The sequence below is a fragment of the Camelina sativa genome, chromosome 6 (assembly GCF_000633955.1).
Source record: "Camelina sativa cultivar DH55 chromosome 6, Cs, whole genome shotgun sequence".
Taxonomy (NCBI): Eukaryota; Viridiplantae; Streptophyta; class Magnoliopsida; order Brassicales; family Brassicaceae; genus Camelina; species Camelina sativa.
The window spans coordinates 15702861-15723778 of NC_025690.1; the positions used below are offsets into that span (position 1 = coordinate 15702861).

At 35.1% G+C, this 20918-nt stretch overlaps 5 protein-coding genes and 1 long non-coding RNA gene across 6 annotated transcripts; 1 reads left to right on the plus strand and 5 right to left on the minus strand.

The window, feature by feature from the left end:
• On the minus strand, positions 31 to 1380 carry LOC104791604 (probable E3 ubiquitin-protein ligase LUL2). The gene is made up of 3 exons (XM_010517528.1): positions 993 to 1380; positions 416 to 905; positions 31 to 337 (listed from the first exon to the last, which is right to left on the minus strand). The coding sequence occupies exons 1-3, from the start codon at positions 1292 to 1294 to the stop codon at positions 218 to 220; spliced, it is 912 nt and encodes a 303-aa protein (XP_010515830.1). The 5' UTR covers positions 1295 to 1380; the 3' UTR covers positions 31 to 217.
• LOC104791606 (aquaporin PIP2-1-like) lies at positions 2417 to 4196 on the minus strand. Its single transcript, XM_010517530.2, has 4 exons — positions 3810 to 4196; positions 3129 to 3424; positions 2859 to 2999; positions 2417 to 2760 (listed from the first exon to the last, which is right to left on the minus strand). The coding sequence occupies exons 1-4, from the start codon at positions 4114 to 4116 to the stop codon at positions 2641 to 2643; spliced, it is 864 nt and encodes a 287-aa protein (XP_010515832.1). The 5' UTR covers positions 4117 to 4196; the 3' UTR covers positions 2417 to 2640.
• Positions 8967 to 9734, minus strand: LOC104791607 (60S ribosomal protein L12-2). Its single transcript, XM_010517531.2, has one exon. It carries the CDS (start codon positions 9630 to 9632, stop codon positions 9132 to 9134), a length of 501 nt encoding a protein of 166 aa, XP_010515833.1. The 5' UTR covers positions 9633 to 9734; the 3' UTR covers positions 8967 to 9131.
• On the plus strand, positions 9969 to 12247 carry LOC104791608 (ABC transporter F family member 4-like). The gene is made up of 2 exons (XM_010517532.2): positions 9969 to 10076; positions 10179 to 12247. The coding sequence occupies exon 2, from the start codon at positions 10188 to 10190 to the stop codon at positions 12036 to 12038; it is 1851 nt and encodes a 616-aa protein (XP_010515834.1). The 5' UTR covers positions 9969 to 10076; positions 10179 to 10187; the 3' UTR covers positions 12039 to 12247.
• Positions 12364 to 15394, minus strand: LOC104791609 (cytokinin riboside 5'-monophosphate phosphoribohydrolase LOG4). The gene is made up of 7 exons (XM_010517533.2): positions 14950 to 15394; positions 14407 to 14504; positions 14257 to 14287; positions 13878 to 13977; positions 12947 to 13017; positions 12700 to 12843; positions 12364 to 12621 (listed from the first exon to the last, which is right to left on the minus strand). Exons 1-7 carry the CDS (start codon positions 15070 to 15072, stop codon positions 12541 to 12543), a joined length of 648 nt encoding a protein of 215 aa, XP_010515835.1. The 5' UTR covers positions 15073 to 15394; the 3' UTR covers positions 12364 to 12540.
• On the minus strand, positions 18589 to 19367 carry LOC109133445. Its single transcript, XR_002038541.1, has 3 exons — positions 19262 to 19367; positions 18942 to 19054; positions 18589 to 18668 (listed from the first exon to the last, which is right to left on the minus strand). It is a non-coding gene; the product is annotated as an uncharacterized LOC109133445 (long non-coding RNA).

Here is a 20918-nt window from a genome sequence, read left to right on the forward strand (position 1 = left end):
GGCTAAAGTCTCTTAAAGTGCTGCTGCGGGTGCTACAAAAGTTTTTCATTTCATAAGCCCGTATAGATAAAATAGCCTGATGATTTACAAAACACTTGGAACATATATAGTTAGTAACTTGAGTTCTAATCCCTCCATAGTGCATATATACCACAAACAAGAACAATGAGAAGCTCTCTCTCTATATACAAACAGGCAAATAGCAACGTAGCAAAGCTCACTGGTTCCTGTCATTAGTGTTGACTGTTATCTCCAAAAGCCTATCCACCGGTTGTCTACAGATGGGACAGAGGTTTGTTTGAAACCTCAAAAGTTTTGCACAACCGCTACACATACACTACAAATCACAGAAAAAAACATAAATCAAAGTTAGCAATCAATCAGGGAAAAAAAAAAAATCGTTTTATATGCTTACCATGTGCCTGCAAGGCAAAACAGTGGTGTCTCGTGGCTCTGATAAGCAGATGACACATTCTTTTCCTCTCTCATTAGCATCTTCTCCATTATCATCAACTGTACTACCAATCCCATAAATCTCTTGAAGAACATATTTTTTCCCATTCACCCACAAGATCTGCTTCACCACTCTCGCCTTGTACTCACCTTTACGATCCTTCTCTAAAACCGCATGAGTTATCTGTCGGTTCAGTGTCTGAGACTCAGGATGATCGTCTTCTTCTGATGCTACCTCTGCTTTCACTGCCACGTGATACACATCTGTCTCGTTTGCCTCAACCAAATCTGCCTCAGAAAAAGCTGAGAAATCAATCCCTGTTCCACAGTCCTGCTTGAATCGCTGACCCGAACCTTTTGGAAAACTAAGTGTTGTGGATGGAAACAGATCCTCCTTTGTCGCGTTTATGTTACATTCTTGGCCTTCTTTAGCAAAGAACATCACAGTGATGCTGTTGAATCAAATAACCATAACAACAACCCTTAGAAATGGCTGAGTGGGATACCTAAGCATCGAACAAATAGATCAAGATCATTACCTTCCAGGAAAAGAGGCGTCAAAAGTGAAGGAGAGCAAAAACTTGCCAGGGTTTTGTTCATCAGGCTCAAATCTCAAAGTCTCTTTCTTCAAATTGATGTCGTTCCTTATAGTCACTGCTTCCTGGTGCTCTACGTACGAAACCGGAGACGCCATCTCACCATAAGGATACCTAGCACAGTCTTGGTGTTGGTACGGCGACGGATAGTTGCCTTGGTATTGAAGATTAGGGTTTGGATACGGCGGCGACGTACGGTATCGGTGATATTCGGAGCGGCTTCCACCGCTAAATACATTTCCCATGATCCACCTTTGCGAAAATCGATTACACAAAGATGGAACAAATTAGGAGGAAGATGATCGGGTAAACTGAAAAAACTAGGTCAATATTGAAGAAGTTTGAGATAGGTCAACTAACACCTGTTTGTTAATATGTGGGCTAAGATACAACTAATGGGCCACGCTAATCGACCCATAAAATATTGGTTTGACCCTTAATTTATATAATGTTATTTATTTCACGCAAAAGGGATTACTTGCGCTTGAAGGTTTTCATCTGTTGATCCTCCTAAACCTCTCCGCTGATAGCTCCATCTTTCTCTAAGGTTCTCTCTTGCGTTAGGTCGGTTACTTCTAAACCGTTTTAATCTCTCCCATTTACTACAAATAGGCCATACACTGGGGATACAAATCATGAGATTTATATTACAAACACTCTGCTTGAAGGGAGACAAAGGTAGGTGTTGGTATCAGGCCAACACATTTTTGCTAAACAAATCAGTTTGAACACTAATTTTGCCATTTACTACGAGTAGGCATATACACTAGGGATACAAATTAGAGTTTTTATACACTGTTTATATTATATGAATCTGTTTTAACTCTTCCATCACACTAGGGATACAAATTATGAATCTGTTATTACAATCAAAAGTTGAAATTCTCGTGTTCATACTAGCGAATCAAAGATGAATCTGTTTATTCATTCATACCTTCGCGAATTATAGTAAAAACAAATTCATATGACTAGCTAGCTATGCCATTTTTGCTATAAACAACTAAACAAGTCTCGTGTGATGGAAGAGTGTGTTTTGTTCACTTCTCTTAAGTCAAAAAGGTTGTCTACTTGTCTAGTTGTCTTCATGTCGGGTTTTAATTTGGTTATATGACTTATAACTATAAGTCTTATACTTTCTACGGAAGTAATTTGGAAACTCTACAAGTCTTGAGAAATTTCTCTGTCTATATGTATTTTTTACTAGCAGTATACCAAAAGAAGAATATGGATCAGTCAGTGAAACATATCTTTTTTTTCGTTTGCGTTTGACATGTAAATTTAAAATTATCAAAGATTTTTGTTCTGAATTTTTCCTTTAAGGATCTTCTATGTAATGAAAATGAACTATTGTAATTGTAAAGACACAATGCAACAAGAACATCTTTGACTTCATTGATTTTAGTTCCTCTCACTTGATCGATTAAAAGCGAAAGAAAAAACAATTACACCGAAGGAAAATTCACAAAAACAGCAAGTAGAAAACACAAATAAGAAAGTGCTAGAAAACTGCAAGTGATTGATTGATTTAGATTTGTACAGAAATTACAACTTCATTTTTTTATTATTATTGAGAATCTGGTTTTGGTGGGTTTTAGACGTTGGCAGCACTTCTGAAAGATCCGAGAGACTTAGAACCTGAAGCCCTCAGAACGAACTGGTGGTAGAATGCAGCAATTGCAGCTCCAATGAATGGTCCAACCCAAAATATCCACTGTTTGTATTCATCAAAAAAAAATGATTAAGATAATTAATTATTTCCCACATATGAATGTAATTATTTGAATATAATGGAGAAACGATGAGTCTTACGTGGTCATCCCATGGCTTGCTCTTGTTATAGATTACGGCAGCTCCGAAACTCCTTGCCGGGTTAATTCCGGTTCCAGTGATGGGAATGGTGGCCAAATGTACCATGAACACCGCGAATCCTATTGGAAGTGGCGCCAACACCTTTCATTTCATCAATTTAAATTTATTAGTAAGACTGAAATCGAATGACACTTAAATACCATTACGGTTTTGGACCTTTGGTTAGGTACGTATAATCAAATAGGCACTACATATATATAAGTGACTCACCGGAACGTGAGAGTCTCTGGCGCTACGTTTGGGGTCAGTGGCAGAGAAGACGGTGTAGACTAGAACGAATGTACCAATGATCTCTGCAGCAAGACCAGTCCCTGTGCTGTAGCCATCAGCGAGAGAGTTGGCTCCCCCACCGTAACGGGTGTAGTAGGAGCTTTGGAAGGCTTTGACAAATCCAACTCCACAGATCGCACCCAAACACTGAGCGATGATGTACAATACGGCCCTAGGTAACGACACTTTACGTGCCAAGAATAGCCCGAATGTCACCGCTGGGTTAATGTGACCACCTAAGGTAACAAATACAGAGTTCAAAATGTAATCAGTTGAGAATTTAAGGCACATCATGTAATTAATTAACCGGTTTCAGTTCTGGTTAATACCGGTTAGTCAATGGCTCAAAGATCAAAATAATAGCTTAGATTTGAGATGTATACTTATAGTTCGGATAAGCTCAACCGATCTAATCATGACCTTATTAAATGTTTTATTAGTAAACTCGTCTTTTGTCTTTGGAACCTAACATTTTGAACCGATTAAATAAATTGTGATGTCAACCAAACAATAGTTTTTGAGTTTGCAAGTTGTGATTACAAAAGTAAAACTTATTCGGTTTAATTACAGGATAATCTAAAACTAAACCGGACCAAAACCAAGAGTGAAGAAGATTCATACCCGAGATACCGGCGGTGCAGTAGACGAGAATAAAGATCATACCACCAAAGGCCCAAGCGATACCGAGGATTCCAACGCCGCCGCAATCAACGCCGCCGGCCTTAACGTCGGACTGAATCTTGTAACCGATGACTGTCAAAACGGTGATGTACAAGAAGAGGAGAGTAGCTACGAACTCGGCTATGACTGCTCTGTAGAAAGACCACTTCTTTAGCTCCGCCCCATCAAAAAACGGAGCTGGCGGAGGATCTTGATAGTCTCTTGTCTGAAATCCTTCTCCGGGAACGGTTTCCACATCCTTCGCCATAGTTAACTTCTTCTTCTTCTTCTTTCAAACCAAATGGCTTCTTTTGCTTCTCTGTTGAGTGGTTAGTGAGAGGAACATGTGCTCTGTTTTTATAGTGAGAGCTCTCCTCTCTTTTTAATTACTTTATTTTTGTGTGTATTTTTTTTGTTGTTATATTTTAAAATGTATTTTTGCAAACGTTATATTATGGTTTTTTTTTCTATGTCTAAGGTTTCTTTTGGAATGGGAGTTTGTTTTATTCTTTTAATAAGTTAAATGAATAAAAAAGTTATATTATTATGATTAATTATTGTGACGAAAGTAGCTTTGACAAAATGATTATAAGCTAGCTGTTCTGAAATACAATTCGAACCAATTCTAGTTAATGATTGCTTATCATACATTTAGACAAGAACCCTTTTTTTTTTTTAAGTGTTGACATAGTCAAATTAATTAGTAGATTTTTTTTTTTTTTTGAGTTTAATTAGTTATATTCGTTTTTAGTAGAGTTTTACGTAGTTCTTTGAACCAAGTCCATGACAACAAAATTTGATCCAAATCTACTGAACATGCGTCTGTAAATACATAACAATGATATGGGATTAGTTAGTTTATGATATCATAAGACAAGACTTTATATCCACTCGTATATATTAATATAGTTGTTTTTTATATATCTCCTAGAAATTGGAGGTATATCAATCAGTGATGAATGATGATGATGGTGGAGAGCTATCAGAACCACAACTTTGAAATATTTTATAAGTTTTGTGTCATTCAAAATTTTCTATTTTTTTTTTCGGGTAAATAATAATGGAGGTTTTATGGTTACTTTAACTTAGCCTCGCCGCCCCATCACCTAAATGTCATTTTCTTTAAGACCGACCCAATATACTATACTATCAATCAATATGGTGCTCTCTTCTTTTTGTCTTATAATACCATAGCCTGTCATTTTTTTCACAATTTAAAAAGCCGCAACTTTTTGTTTCATTGCATTTTAAAATTATAATTTTACGTTCACTTTTAATCGAATCAGCACTTTCATTCTTCAAAACACATAACAAAACTCCAAAACTTTATTTTGCTATATACAACGAAGCATGGCTAAGTTCTTCATTCCAACTAAGCATGGTTAGTTATGCTATTGGTTCAGTATCATCAGAACAAAATTTGAGTGTAGTTACTGTACGTGTACAGAACAATTTTGTTGTCTCCACATTGTTTCCAAAACGATGGTCATTCTCTAATTACGTATAATATTCGTATAATATTTTCTAGTCTTAAGATCTAAGTGTTAGATATATGTCAGTGAATCCCTTTGTAGTTTCAATACAAAACTAGTTGATAATTTTACTAGGCTTAATATCTAACATGAACTAACCAAAGCCTAAACGAACCCGATCCATAATTGTCGTTGGTATATCACACTCTAAAACCAGGGTGTAAAGTTATGGTACCGTTTTGTGGGGGTGGGTCGAGATTCCCACTCAAGGTTTAAAATCTTACTAATGTGGCTGTGTTGGCAAAACGTGACACGTGAAAGGGTGGCTGGCGCGCGTGACTCTTCCCGACCCTATTGCCCCGACAAACGTATCATCACCGTCCATTCTGATGTATTCCAACTCAGCACAGCCGTTGTGTAAACTCAACCACTCTCAAAACGCCACGTTACGAAGACCCTACCAATCATTTGCATTTTTCTTCTTTCAATCCTAATTCCAATTTCTTTGCGCAATTCGAAAAATCGCTGACAAGTGACACAACAGACTGAAAACGAAAATTGAACAAAATAAATAAATAAACATATGTTGTTGACAAAACAACCAAATAAAAATGTGACGAACCAAAAAAAACAAAGACAGGAGATGAAGTTCCATGGTTAAAGTTTTGCCATGTGGCAAACCTTATCGTTTTGGCTACGTTGGTCGGCTACTATTAGACGAATATTCCACGTCAGCTGTCTATTTTTGTTTATATTTTTCTAAGATATAAACAATTATGAATTTTTTATCTAATTCGTTCTATTGTCAATTAGTTTTATATTGTCAATTGGTAAATTTACACTTTCTAATCATAGAAAAACTAGCATTAACCTTATCTTAATGTTCTATAGACAAATCGAGTTAAATATAATATGACGTTGTTTTGTTTTGCATAGTTTTTGTCCACTAGTCATTCAAAAAGTCGAATTCGAAACAACACATTTCGATTTCTTTCTTTGAAATTAAAACTTTATTACACTTGCATACAATTCAATGATACTCACTTGGGATATATACGTACATCCAAATGTTATATCGTAACGTCGTCCGACTAAAATTTGTGTGTAAAAAATTATATAGTCATACAAACTCGTCGGTGATCATTGTAAACCACAAAATTATTAATTACTAGTATTGAACCCGACAGCGATTAAATTTGAAATTATAGTCCTAAATAAATTTACACCTTTTTACTGTATATTTTAGAGATATCATATATGAGATTTTATTTTTTTGTTTTAATAATGGTAGACTAGGTTTAACTACAAGAACATCGTAGATCCGATTTTTACCACAAGAACATGGGTCTAATTAATTTTTCGTGAAATAACAATATACTCTATATGGCTTCTCATGATATAGTCACTAACTCACTATGAAGTATACAGTTATTAATATTTCGTTACTAGTATTTTGTACTGTCACAAAGAATTTACACTCGTATCAATTTCTCAACGTTTATTTTGTTGATGGGTTCTCAAAGGTCCAATTTTGCGGCCAGTCCAGTACAATAATAATGTGCCGTTTTGGGGGTACATTGACGTCTCACCTAGATTGTCTTTTGTTGAGTTACGTATTAGGGTTAGGGAAGCCACGTCTTAGAATACACATGCTATGAATTAAATACGTACCCTCTGTTATTAGAATGAAATAAAGTGCTATAATTATGTTATTAAGAACATATTAGTACCATTTTTTTGTTTTTTGCAAAAAAAAAAAATGTAAGAAAAAGTATAGTCATTTAGCCTAGCTCTCGCCATCACCATATGATCATTTAGAGTAATTTTCTTTCACTCCCTCTGTTTCATTTATACCCCTCACGGTGGCCTCGCCCGTTGGCAATATATATAAAACATTTATCAACTAGAAAATCTCAGTATCTCACTAAAATCACTAGTTCTTTTTTATCACCCATTGTTTTGTCGTTAAACATGACAGAAGATTTCGTTCCATTTTCACAATGTCTTATTCTATTTTAGGTTGGACCATTTCTAAATGCGATAACGAGTGGTTCCTAGTTTCCTAAACACTATGTGAATTTTTATTATTAGTTACTGTCACTGTTCTTATATAAGTCGAAAGGATATTGTTTCAAGTTAAACAAAAATAAATGGCTGTGATCAAGTTATCTTTTCTATAGCAACAAAAGATATATTCAAAATCAGTAAATTTGTATCTCCATAGTTTTATCGATAAATTATAAATGATGAAACAATCATAATTCTTCCTTGCCGTTCAACATTGTTGTCAGATTGGTAATCTAGGACTGACGTTTGTTCTGCATAGGCATATGGTAGAAGTTTGATGGTGCTTTGCTACGCTATGAGTACGAGTTCCATGTTTAGGCATAGAAAACCCAAAACATAAACTCCACCAAGGTGTGAAGGCGTTTGTACATATGGGTTTTATCGGATTGCTCTGTTTTCACTTGAACTTGAGCAATCAAACTTCTCAGATTTTTCTCGTTTGTAAATATGGGCTTTATCGGATTGCTCTGTTTTCAGTTTTCTCCCATATACATTGCTTTAGACAATTGGTTTATACTGAAAGTGAGCAACTATTATTCAATCAACAGATTGTGACTACTGTCCAAAAACAAAAGGGCCAGATGCTGCTTTGCAATACAATTAGCAAGTATTCAAAGTTTAGGCAAAGGAAACCATAAAAACATGTTGGTTACGTGAGTTTACAGAAACACATTACATGTTGGTTACGTGAGTTTACAGAAACACATTGTTTTAGACTATTTGTTATACTGCAAGTGAGCATATTATTCATTCAACATACCGGGGCTAATATATAGAATCTAAGATAAACAATCAAAAAGCTCGAGAGGGAAAAAAGTTGTATTATTCTACTACACTTGAATCTGATATTGTGAGGGCAGATGATTAGTGCAACAGTGAAAACAAACAAGTCTTTGTATAAACATCGCATATGTTTCATATTCTCTCGAAATATTACAAAACAGAGAAAGCTAAGTCATTTGGAAGAAAGATAAACTGTTTTTGTCAATAAGTATTGTTTTAGAATCATTCAGAAATCGAGCAAAAGACAATGCAATCAATTGACCATAATCCATCCCATGAGAAGAAAAACCACGCAAAATCCTTTACTATTAAACAGTCACTGGAAAATTGAAGTCAAAAGTAACATTGAACCCTATAGAATCTATAAGAAAAGAAGAGGGGCGAGTTATTCAAAATCAGGTTGAAGAGAGAGATTCAGACTAAGACAGAACAAGATGAAACCAATTCCTGTAGAACCTAGTTTTGGATAATATACGCAGTGAACACTAACATGCAGCGATTAAAAAAAAACCAGTCTTGAAATTGAATCAAACACCATGAAATTCTCATCTTATAACCATCAAAATGCTAATACCATATTCATCTACAACCACTAGCCAAGAAACAAGCACATTCCCTTAGTCCATACAATATCAAGGTCCCAACTTTGAGCAAAACATACAACACCAAATGCAGTTTCAAATTCTAATCATCAACCAAAGACCCACCTTTGAGCTTAAAACAAAACACCTCAACAAAACGCAGAAATTAAATTGCGAATGATAGAAGAAGAGAAAAACCATTGGGGTTTTTGAAAGATAGAACAATAATAATTCAAAACTTGAGTCATTCTAATTGAAACATCATCATAGCAGCTAAGTTCCCAAACAAAAACAAAATAGGGTAAAAAAAAGGAGAGATAGAGAGAGATAACAACATCATTTCAAATTCCCATTAAAGAAAAAAAAAACACCATTGCTCCTTAATTCTCAGGAATATCGATCTCACCTTCTTGAATCTCCTGCTGAAGGTCCTTAGGGTCTTTCCCATCAACAGTGCATCCCACAGAGACGCACGTTCCAAGAATCTCCCTCACAGTCCCGCTCAGCTCCTTGGCGATAGATCTTGGCCTCATTATCCTAGCAATCTCAATCACATCATCGAATGAGATGTTACCATTATGCTTAATGTTCTTCACCTTCTTCCTGTCTCTCTCCGGCTCCTTCAACGCCTTGATGACGAGAGCTGCAGCTGATGGGACGACAGTGACCTTAGCCTGACGGTTCTGAACAGTCAGCTTCACTGTGACACGGAGCCCTTTCCATTCCTTGGCCGTCTCCTTGGCGATGTCTTCTCCGATCTTCTTCGGTGCGAGACCGAGAGGACCGATCTTTGGAGCTAGAGAACTGGCGGCTCCGACTTCACCTCCGGTTACACGGACGTACACATCGACGATCTGGCTCGGGTCCAACTTCGGCGGCATGGTTCTGTGAAATGGAGAGTTTCGCTCTTCTTCTTCTCAGTGTGGCTCAAACGAAAAGAGAGGCTGCTGCGAAATGAGCTTTTTAGGGTTTTTTGAAGTAGAGGAACGTATTAAGTGGTCGAAACTAGGGTTTCTTTCGTTCCTATACTAAATTACCAACTTGCCCTTTCAATATGAAACGGCCCGGTCCAGTATTATATTGGGCTTTGTCTTTAATCTTTTCGACTGAGCCCGTTTATACTTTAATAATCTTTCGGTACAATCAAAATCTCGGTTCTATTTAGTCGGTTTAGTTGAACCGTATCAGCTTCCCAACTAACCCAGCAATAGAGTTATAGAGGTTACTGTTAGGAGTGACGACGAAGAAGTTGAATCTATCGAGAGGCAAAATCAAAATCCAAGCTTTTTTAGGGTTTGACGGATCTGCGATTATCACTGCTCCGGGTACTTCTTTCTTTGTCTAATTCGTCTCTGAGATTTGCCATTTTCACTAATTTCATATGTTGTTTGAGAGATTTATTAACAAGTTTGTTTTTTTACTTTCAGATAGTTGAAATGACGAGAAAAAAAGCCACCGTCGTCTTGCCGCAACCGATTCGTCGTTCAGCGAGGCTAATCTCTATGCAGAATCGAGGTAGTCAAGTGAAACCCAATAAAGATCTGGGCTTTTTCTCTGAGCCGCCGAAGAAAACTCGCCGGGAAGTTCTTCGAGAACTATCCAAGAGATTAGTGTACTCACTGGATAGTCCAATTGGAAATTCGAGTTCGAAAAAATATCCGGGGTTGAAGATTTCGACTGATGGGCTTCCTTCTCTGACACGGTCTCTTAGGCTTTCAAGTAAGGAATGTTCCGGTGACCAAAAAGAGAAGTCTGCATTGACCTCATCTTCTTCTCGCACGAAATCGTCGACCACTACTGTTTCGTCTTCTTGTGGTCTGAGACGGTCTCCTAGGTTTTTAAGTGGAGGAGGAGGAGGATCTGTGAATCAATCTTCTTCTTCTTCCACTCGGAGGAAATCAAGTAATAGTGTTTTGAGTAGATGTAGTACGAAATCTGTTTCGTCTGAGAAAGGTAAAGGTGGAGATGGTGTCAAATCTAAGGATAGAAGTAGAAGCCGTCTTCGTCCTCAGACTAAGCAGTTGTTTAAAGGTTGTGATGATAATGAAGAAGAAGAAGAAGAAGAAGAAGAAGTTAGTGTCTGTCTTCTTAGTCAGAGGAAAAGGATGAGAATTAAAAAGCCAAATGAGAACGAAAATGCTGTGCCAAAAGCTGATGAAGTGAAGAGAACGGCTACGCAGAAAGAAAAAGGATTGACGACAAAGAAAAAGCATGAGACAGGGAAAGGTGTTTTGAGTAGATGTAGTACGAAATCTGTTTCATCTGAGAAAGGGAAAGGTGGAGATGGTGTCAAATCTAAGGCTAGAAGGAGAACTCGTCTTCGTTCTCAGACTAAGCAGTTGTTTAAAGGTTGTGATGATAGTGAAGAAGAAGAAGAAGTTAGTGTCTGTCTTAGTCAGAGGAAAAGGAAGAGAATTGCAAAGCCGAATGAGGACGAAAATGCTGTGCCAAAAGCTGATGAAGTGAATAGGATGGGTAAGCAGGAAGAAGAAGGATCGAAGACAAAGAAGAAGCATGAGACAGGTGGATGGACAGAGGAGCTGGAGTTAGCTTTACAGGGAGCTTATTTGACAGTGAAGCCGAGTCCACATTTCTGGAAAAAAGTTGCTAAGATGGTACCTGGAAAATCTGCTCAGGAATGTTTTGATAGAGTGAACTCAGCTTTGATCACTCCTCGTCAACATCAGCCTCGAAGATCCAGGAAAGCAAACTTATCCACGATTCCGCAGTTTTCACTCTCTGCAAGCAAACTACTGAAACCCAATTCACCAAAGACTAAGGTACGACAGCGCAGAAACAATCTCTCAAAGAAGACGGTCAGGCATCTATTGGAGAAGCAAAATCATATGGATCAAGGTCTTGGATTTGATCTCTTCTCAGTTCTTGAGCCTAGCATCTCAGGGAACTTTCTCTCAACTCCAATAGAGAAAAGGCAAAGTCTTTCGAAAATCCGTGAAAGTCCAGTGCTTTGTTCAAGTAAAGACCAAACAGCTCTCGTCAGCCCTCCAGTACTGAAACAGGTTAAAAACAAGGCATTGCATGAGAGGTACATTGATCATCTGCATACCAGGGAAGCTAAAAGAAAAGCAGAGTCTACTCGATTTGCCGGGAAAGAGAACATAAGACCTGTTGAAATTCAGAAGAAGGATTCGGTTAGAGCAGCTAAAGATGCCCTTTTGTTTGATGTTCAAGAGGCAATCCAGAAGCTCAAGGGTCTGGAAGCTGAGAACTCATCTAGTTCTTCAGAGTTTTGCTATGACCATGGTGAAACTGACGAAGAAGATTAATCAGTCTAGTTTCTAAGTTTCTAACCAGATATGTTTGATTGTACTAGGGCACAGAGCGTAGAGATTAATTAGAGTAACGTATTACTGTGAATCTTTGTTTTGTAACCATGAGAGTGAAATTACTTGTTTTGTGTGAGTTTAGTTTAGTCAGATGTTGTATAAACAATAAAGTCGATTCTCTTTTCTATATGACGATCAAATTTTGGTTCCTTGGCATGAAAAGTTTTGCATGTATATTATAACTAAAGCCAAAAGGTGTTAAACTTCCTCAGGTTGAATTACAGAAAGAAAAAAAAGTGATTCTTAAGACACAAGAACACTTGAGAGTTAAAAGCCAAGTAGTAATTTACACAAAAGAATTTCATCCCCCAGTGGAAATTTTTAGTTTATCCTCCTAGTCAAAGATCTTCAAAATCTGTTTCCTTCTTAAGTAAGATACATCTTAAAATCATCCTGACATCAAGTATTGATAGTTATATGTTTAGATAAATCCTGATTAATATCAGTCTTCAGAAGAGTAGCCGATCCGCTCGATCTCCCAACAAAGCTTAGTTGCAACAATTTCATGGCAAGGCGAATATTCCTGCAAACAACAACACGGTCTTATATGCTTTCAATTTGATAATCTTTTGGATCAATTAAAGTGCCAATTGTCACTTACCTCTAGCTTCTTAACAAGATCCTTAGCGGTAGGTGCAGAAATTATAATCTGGCGTGCAGTTGGACTGATGAACCCTTCTTCAACGGCTTTATCAATGAAAGAGAGCAAAGAGTTGTAGTATCCATCAACATTGAGCAAACCCACCTGCAGGAAAGACAATGATAATTAGCTTTTAATGACTTTTTTGGGTTTAAAATTGTTCACTAAAGTCTGAATCTTTAGAATGATCGTAGTGATGGGTCTTTACCGGTTTGTTATGTATACCAAGCTGAGCCCATGTTATGACCTCCAAAAGCTCTTCAAGTGTTCCATATCCACCTGCAATTTTTTAAGCAGAAGACATTATAATCCGTAAACATTATTATTATTCAACGGTCAATTCACCAAAATATGCTTCATCTGCAGAAATTGTCCTCTGACTCTATTTAGTATTTACATATGGACATGATTACAAAAAAAAAAAGCAGGGTCGATTGAAGAACAAGACTTCCTTAGATGGGCAAAACATGCTTTTTTCTGAAACTGTTTCAGGCTTTTGTCTTTTAACATGAAACAGGTAAGAAAAAATAAAACTTTGGTCACAGTTACACTATACACAAGCTAAATAGAGAAGTAGCTCCCAAGTAAAAGGCAAAGAGTAAAAAGGAAACAGAGATTGGTCTAATTTTCAGTGCGAGATGTGGATGGGTCAAGGCATCTGTGGTTATTGTATTCAATATTCTGTCCTTATTAAAACCCAAAAATCATTAATTAGAAAGCAAACGAATATACTTTTAAAATTTTAAACTTGAAACAGTTGCTTTCACACTACAGCTTGAGTTTGACCAAGAAACAAAACATGTTTTTACCAGTATTTTCTTCTTCCATCTTCTTTAGCAAAATCAGTCAAAAGAGTTAAACCCTTTTCGGTGCTATTTTTTAATCACTTTTGCTTAGATTTTCCACAGTTTTAGGATTTAAAAAGCCTAAATATGATGCTAATTAGATTCTTAAACAATGCTGTCACTAGACTTGACCAGTTTTTTTTATCTTACATAATCATTACTTGTTTAGAGAACTGAACTTGTTGTAAGAGAAACGTACATAGAGAGAAAACAAAAGTAGCAATAAAACAGATGGGACTTTGAACACAATTTCAAGACTAACAAAAAAGATTTTGAGAAATCAATACTACTAACCTGGTAAAGCAATAAAAGCATCAGAGTGTCTAGCCATCTCTGCTTTTCTTTGATGCATATCTGCAACTGCTCTTACTTCTCCTACTGTTTCACCGGTCAACTGCCAAAATAAAAAAGAGCATCCAAAATTAAACTAATAATCTTGAAACTTTAAACTTTAAACTAAATTAAAAGGAACACAAAAAAAAGCAGCTTTAGACTGTTCTATGACCAGAAGCAATGACGGCATTGTAAGCAAATTGGCTTATTTTAAAACTCACTTTAGTTAAGAAGCACTTCATCTTATTTTTTTCTTAACTGAAACTGTTTTTTTTTTTTTTGATTCAAAGCAAACTTAAAAAGTTCAAACTTTCTTCCTCAGGGGTTATAGCAAGCGTACCTCTTTAGGCATCAGTGTCTTTGGGATAACTCTGTGGTGAAATGACAAGAAAGATGAGCAAAAAGAGTCTTATTAGGATGTTTTGATCGATCTTAATTGTATATTATCCTGAAAAAAGTATCTGTTTAAGTGATTAGAAGAAGAATTTACCCAATAACATGACGACCACCATCATGAACAGCTTGTGAAACCAAACCCATCAGACCTATGCTTCCACCTCCATAGACTAGATCAATGTTCCTTAGAACCTGTAAAAGCAAAAAAAAACAGAGAAACTTAAAACCATTTTTCTCATTACAGATCATTTGAGACATAAGGAAGTAAAATCAAAAGATACTCTCTATTCGTATTATCAAACTTGGAGACAAAACATTCTCATGCGATATATATAAATGTGGGCTCCAAAATCATAAAAGATGAGATACGTTAAAAAAGAATCCTTTTTTGAGTTATCAAAGAAGCACAAATTCATCACCAATATACCTTTGAAGGTTTATCACATATTTAAGAACGTTTTCAAAGTAGAGAAAACAGAGGAAACACTCTGCATTTTTTCATAAAAAAAAAAACACACACACACACACACAAACATATTCACAAACATCTGGTGAACATAATAAACAGTAAAAACTCAAAGAACAGAGTAGAGAAGCACACAGAGAGAAATAACAACAAGATGTATGTAATCATTACCAGTTCGTTGCCGAGATCAACAGCAGCATCTTGGTAACTACTCTTCTTGCCTTGGCTGCTTCCACAGAACACACAGATTCTTCCAAACTTTGACTTTTGTATGGTTTCAGTGTTGACCTCCATTGGTTACGATAATTAAGCTCAAACTTATTAAAAAACAAAAAAAATCGAAACTTTTTCTGCTCTAATGAAAGAAAAAATAAAACAGTTTTGGGGTTTGTTAATGAAATCTCTCGCTTGGGTTTTGCTTCCTTACAGAACATAAGCGACGACAGGTACAAATCGTACAAGTGTCAAAGAAGATGAAGAAGAAGGGAAACAACTCGAAACTTTAGAGAGTTGTGGTGTTATTATTTTTGTGCCTACTAAAGCTTTCAAGTTTTCAAGTTGTGGGATTGTTATTATACTACAACTACTACGAGTTATTAGAACAGATTGCGTTTTCTCGTCACGCTCTTCATTATTTTTATGGGGGTGTGAAAGAGTTTTTTGTTCTTTTATATTTGGGATTATTTTCACACATGAGAGATTGAAGCACGCGCGTCGCAGCCACCCGTTCATGTTGGCACGCGTGGACCACTTCTTTGTGTTTTCTTTTTGTTTTGGCCAAAGTTCACTTATTATCTATAAAGTACAAAGGAGGGATTTTCTGGAAAAAAAAAACAAATTCCATATCATGCCCCTAAGGACAAAAGCAAGAAAGAAGAAAGAAAAAAAAAATTAAGAACAAATAGGTAATGTGAAGTATAAAAGGACCCGGATCCCAACTGTTTATCTACTACTCTAGTCAGATCATGTACATATTGTAAGTGTATCCAAACAGCTTCTACATCAATGTGAGTAAAAGTACAATGAAAAATAAGAGATCATATGTTACAGACATTAACTATCTACCTAATTCATACTACCTACCATATCAACTCTCTTCGACATTTAAACCCCAAGATAAACAGAAATTTGGAAAATACTGTTTACATGATGAACTAATCAATCTAATAATGATTACAATAAAATCCCAAATCAAGAATATAAATAACGTGAAACTTACTCCATTCCAAAACTAACAAAATTATTCTCTATCATCTCCATAATTTCTTATTCACCATTTAAAACGTTTTAAAAAGATTGCAATGATATCCCTAAACATCCTCTATAATAACATATCAAACCGAAATAAAATCATTTTCTTTTCAAAGCAAAGAAAATCTTACCAAAACGAGAAAACATCAACTGAAAATCGAAACAGATTACATAGAATATTCTAGGATGTTTCAATTAACAACTAAGAAGATTGTGTTGTTTCTATCATCGCAACGAATCACCTCCATTACTACTATAAAAACCATCCAAAACGTCATACACGACCAAACACATCTTCCATGCTGTTTTGAAGGGCTTAATATCGGACAGAAGAGTGATTCCATCATTGGCGGCCATCTATACTATCAAGGTAAACTTTCAAAGCTATTATTAGGTTAAAATCGTCCACACGTCGAAGCAATATACAACTTACACTATAGAGACAATTGAGATGATATTACTGCGGTAAGTTTAACTATCTTCCTCTTATCGGTTTTGACTCTGACATTAATAGTGAAACTTTTTCCTGCTAGGGTTCTCTCATTCATGCCTATAGATATCAGCTCCATTCTTAAGGTAAGTTTGTAAGATATACCTGAGTTTACAAGAATTTTACAAGCATATCAGGGAAGATCTCCAAAAGTGAGGAAACTGCAAAACCAACAATCGACACATTCATTCAACGCTTCCCCGGTGGGGTAAAGTGGTAAGGATCTTTTTTTACTCTTTATGTAAGACATTTTAAATCATGTTTATATGTTTATAATAAATCTCTTTTTTTAATTTTAGAACAATAGATCTCATTGAAATTGTTGAAAACTTTGATTCATTTATCTTAAACGTGAAGATTTTCATAACCGGCTGATACATCCAAACCAAGCTTCTCCATTTCGAGAAGCCATATATTGCAAAATTTGGAGAGAGCATAAACGATTTGAAAACATAATTGTAAGTATCAAACTTTTAAACTAATACTCAGATCTTAGTTTATACGTAGCAAAATTCTTATTCTAATTTTTGTGATTGGTTTGTAGGCTGAAAAACTATGATTCAGTGAAAATAACATGCACAGTTTTGAGAGATCTTATGGAGATTGGAAAGATCTCGAGAAATTCATGCAAGTTAATATATGAAGGCAGCACCACAGGCCTACAAGATGAGCTTTCTGAACATGACTTCTATAACCTGATGTCCATCTATTGATCTATATTGAAAAAAGAATGCACTCAATAAATCTCTCATGAGAAGACTAAATATGAAAAGACTAACGAGTGGAGACCATACCATTTTAAAAACTCTCTTACGTGTGTATTTTATATTCTAACACAATCAAATATGATATCTTTATTGGTTTATCTTCCTGTTTTTATATTATCATTTTCATTAACAGAAAATAAGCAACTCTTATGTTTAATAAAACTGTTTTCTTTTCCAGTTCAACTAAAGGAACAAAGCTAAGCTATGATTATGGTTCTAAAGGAACAAAGCTAAGTTATGGTTCTCGGCATAATGAAGAATTCTTGGAGATGGTTTATGGTTATATACCTTATATATTTCATATAATCTATTACTATTTAGGCATTTAAATAATTTACTACTTACCTATATTATTTCTCAAATTTTCGAGAAAGTCATTTTCTCCTTCAATCCCTTGGATGTATTTATAGCCAAGTGTTTACTTCTTGAATCTGCAAAATGCAAGTTAATCAACACACAAAATATAAATTTCTTAATTTTAATAGCTTTAAAGATATTATAGGATAGAAAGAGAAAATAATAGCCATTTGATTAGTTTGTGTCAGCTTTCACCATCTGTTTAACCTCCAATTGTTATTAATCAGTATCCATAAGTGTTTACCATTCATTGCGAGATTGGCGATTGCACCAGCGGCGCCTCTTCAGACAGTTTCATCTTCGTAACTTCTGAGAATCATTAACAACGTTGTAAGCCCACCTTAACTTTATTTGCCTCTGCTTATCGAATCAAAAGAAAAATAGGGGAACAATGAGAACTTATAGCAACAAAACATCTCAANCATGGAGATTGGAAAGTTCTCGAGAAATTCATGCAAGTGAATAGATGAAGGCAACACCACAAGCCTACAAGATGAGCTTTCTGAACATGACTTCTATAACCCGATGTGCATCTATTGATCTATATTGAAAAAAGAATGCACTCAATAAATCTCTCATGAGAAGACTAAATATGAAAAGACTAACGAGTGGAGACCATACCATTTTAAAAACTCTCTTACGTGTGTATTTTATATTCTAACACAATCAAATATGATATCTTTATTGGTTTATCTTCCTGTTTTTATATTATCATTTTCATTAACAGAAAATAAGCAACTCTTATGTTTAATAAAACTGTTTTCTTTTCCAGTTCAACTAAAGGAACAAAGCTAAGCTATGATTATGGTTCTAAAGGAACAAAGCTAAGTTATGGTTCTCGGCATAATGAAGAATTCTTGGAGATGGTTTATGGTTATATACCTTATATATTTCATATAATCTATTATTGTTTAGGCATTTAAATAATTTACTACTTACCTATATTATTTCTCAAATTTTCGAGAAAGTCATTTTCTCCTTCAATCCCTTGGATGTATTTATAGCCAAGTGTTTACTTCTTGAATCTGCAAAATGCAAAAGTACAGTAGCAATAATTATTGTTGTGAAGACGAAGTTTAAGAGTGAGTTTTTTTAGGTAATTCTCATTAAAAAAAATTCAAACAACTATATGTCATACCAAGTTAATCAACACACAAAATATAAATTTCTTAATTTTAATAGCTTTAAAGAAATTATAGGATAGAAAGAGAAAATAATAGCCATTTGATTAGTCTGTGTCAGCTTTCACCATCTGTTTAACCTCCAATTGTTATTAATCAGTATCCATAAGTGTTTACCATTCATTGCGAGATTGGCGATTGCACCAGCGGCGCCTCTTCAGACAGTTTCATCTTCGTAGCTTCTGAGAATCATTAACAACGTTGTAAGCCCACCTTAACTTTATTTGCCTCTGCTTATCGAATCAAAAGAAAAATAGGGGAACAATGAGAACTTATAGCAACAAAACATCTCAAGAGATGATCATATATGTATGTGAGTGAGAAAAAGTTACCTTTGGCCGCAAGATTCGCCAAACATTCAGGATAGAAAGTTTTAAGAACCACAAAAGCAGTTTTACACACACTGACTTAAACATTTTAGAAGAAATTGCTATTACCTTGCTCACATAGTGTAGCAAACAGTGCCTTCTGTCCGTTCACAGATTATCTTTTGCTTGGAAATGCCGTGAGGGTAGCAAACGTTTGGTCCCTTTGTACGAGCATTGTCTCATCTAGAAGAAGAAGACTCAACTGTGAGCTACCAAATTTATGAAACTCAAGGTCGGACCAAAATCACTACGAAGATACATTTGTTATCATGTGCAAAAAGCAGGTTATTAGGTGGTTGTAAAAATGTGACCTCTTCTTCAAGTTTCTTTTTCTGAATAGCCTCATCCAGTATACATTTCAAAAAATTCAGCCATCGGCCCAAATATTATATTTCGGTCAATATACTTCAACATTCATATACTAGATGGAATCTAATAAATCAATAAACAGAAATCAAAATCTATAATATTAAAATCGTCTCAGATCAATTAACTAGAATTTGAAGCATCGAAATAAAATCTGAAAACGAAACTAAAAATCTATTCTAAAACTTGATCCAAACATGAAAAAGTAACACATGTTAACAGAGATAACTTGAAGAATCTTACCCAATATCTATTGATCCATGAAAGTTTAATAAGAATAATAATCAAATCATACAACTGGGAATAAAAAAGTATAAGACACATACAAATTCTTACTCACCTCTTCAAACTATACGTTATTTGATCCGGTCTTAGCTTAAAATCGTAGATGGATTCGATGATGATCACATTTGATTGGAAGATTTTTGCTACAAATCGTCACTTTTGATCAATCGTCTCTGTAAAAGTAAAGTTTTTCATCTTCTGGAAAAGTATCGGTGTTATTGTTTTCCTCCCTCTTTTTCACATGGTCGAAACAAAAAAAAAAAAAAAAACTTAAAGAGGTCCGAAATATAATAGGAGGCCCATCAAAATGTGATTAAGCAAAATACGGGCCCAAAATACGTTGTTAGTTGTAAATATTATATCCCTAAATTTTACTTTTACCTTTTACATATTTCATTATTTTCCCACTCTTATTATATTATATTTTTTTCCACTGGTATTTTTCAATTAGGAATATGTGAGATCAAATATGTTTTGCCCTTTTTGTTATATTTTTTTACTTAACCTTATATTTTTTTGGTCAATTATAATTGTAGTAATTGAATTTGTTTATTTTATTTTAACAAACACATCTAATTTGATGGAACTATTATCGAGTTAATCATTGACTTTGGTGGTGCCGATTTCCTCCAGTGAACATACCAATTGTTTTTTGCTGTTTCATTTCTTTCTTTCTTTTGTTTTTTTTTTCTTTTAATGAGAACTTCAACCAATACAAAGATGAGGCTTATATAATTTTCAACACAAGATCCATCTAAAAATATAATGGATTTCTATAATTATGGTCCCTAAAGACTTTGGGTTGAATTAAATTAGACAATTTTATATTTTTTCCGAATTTAATATTATAGGTCTCTCACTATTTTTAATAAAATACAAACAAGTATATATAAAAAAAACCTCTATAGGTTTAGTTTACAAAAATTAACACCAAATAATATAAATCTGCATGTGCCTAAAATAGTCTAAACCTAATTGCAAACTTAGTTTTTTTAAAAACTTAATTCCGTACGTGTACGTATGTGCGAGTCCAATCCCTAGTTATTAGTAAGTAGGCTCACCCCCCCCCCCCCCC

What these genes read in the sequence shown, in the direction of transcription:
- LOC104791608 (XM_010517532.2), top strand. Translation starts at nt 10,188, where the DNA reads ATGACGAGAAAAAAAGCCACCGTCGTCTTGCCGCAACCGATTCGTCGT.
- LOC104791604 (XM_010517528.1), bottom strand. Translation starts at nt 1,294, where the DNA reads ATGGGAAATGTATTTAGCGGTGGAAGCCGCTCCGAATATCACCGATAC. An exon ending in GACGCCTCTTTTCCTGGAAG is followed by an intron (nt 906 to 992) that starts GTAATGATCTTG and finishes TTGATTCAACAG; the next exon opens with CATCACTGTGATGTTCTTTG. An exon ending in TTTTGCCTTGCAGGCACATG is followed by an intron (nt 338 to 415) that starts GTAAGCATATAA and finishes TGTGATTTGTAG; the next exon opens with TGTATGTGTAGCGGTTGTGC.
- LOC104791607 (XM_010517531.2), bottom strand. Translation starts at nt 9,632, where the DNA reads ATGCCGCCGAAGTTGGACCCGAGCCAGATCGTCGATGTGTACGTCCGT.
- LOC104791609 (XM_010517533.2), bottom strand. Translation starts at nt 15,072, where the DNA reads ATGGAGGTCAACACTGAAACCATACAAAAGTCAAAGTTTGGAAGAATC. An exon ending in AGACACTGATGCCTAAAGAG is followed by an intron (nt 13,978 to 14,256) that starts GTACGCTTGCTA and finishes TTATTTTGGCAG; the next exon opens with TTGACCGGTGAAACAGTAGG. An exon ending in TGCTTTTATTGCTTTACCAG is followed by an intron (nt 13,018 to 13,877) that starts GTTAGTAGTATT and finishes AAAAAATTGCAG; the next exon opens with GTGGATATGGAACACTTGAA.
- LOC104791606 (XM_010517530.2), bottom strand. Translation starts at nt 4,116, where the DNA reads ATGGCGAAGGATGTGGAAACCGTTCCCGGAGAAGGATTTCAGACAAGA. An exon ending in CTGCACCGCCGGTATCTCGG is followed by an intron (nt 3,425 to 3,809) that starts GTATGAATCTTC and finishes TTGTTACCTTAG; the next exon opens with GTGGTCACATTAACCCAGCG. An exon ending in GCAAGCCATGGGATGACCAC is followed by an intron (nt 2,761 to 2,858) that starts GTAAGACTCATC and finishes GAATACAAACAG; the next exon opens with TGGATATTTTGGGTTGGACC.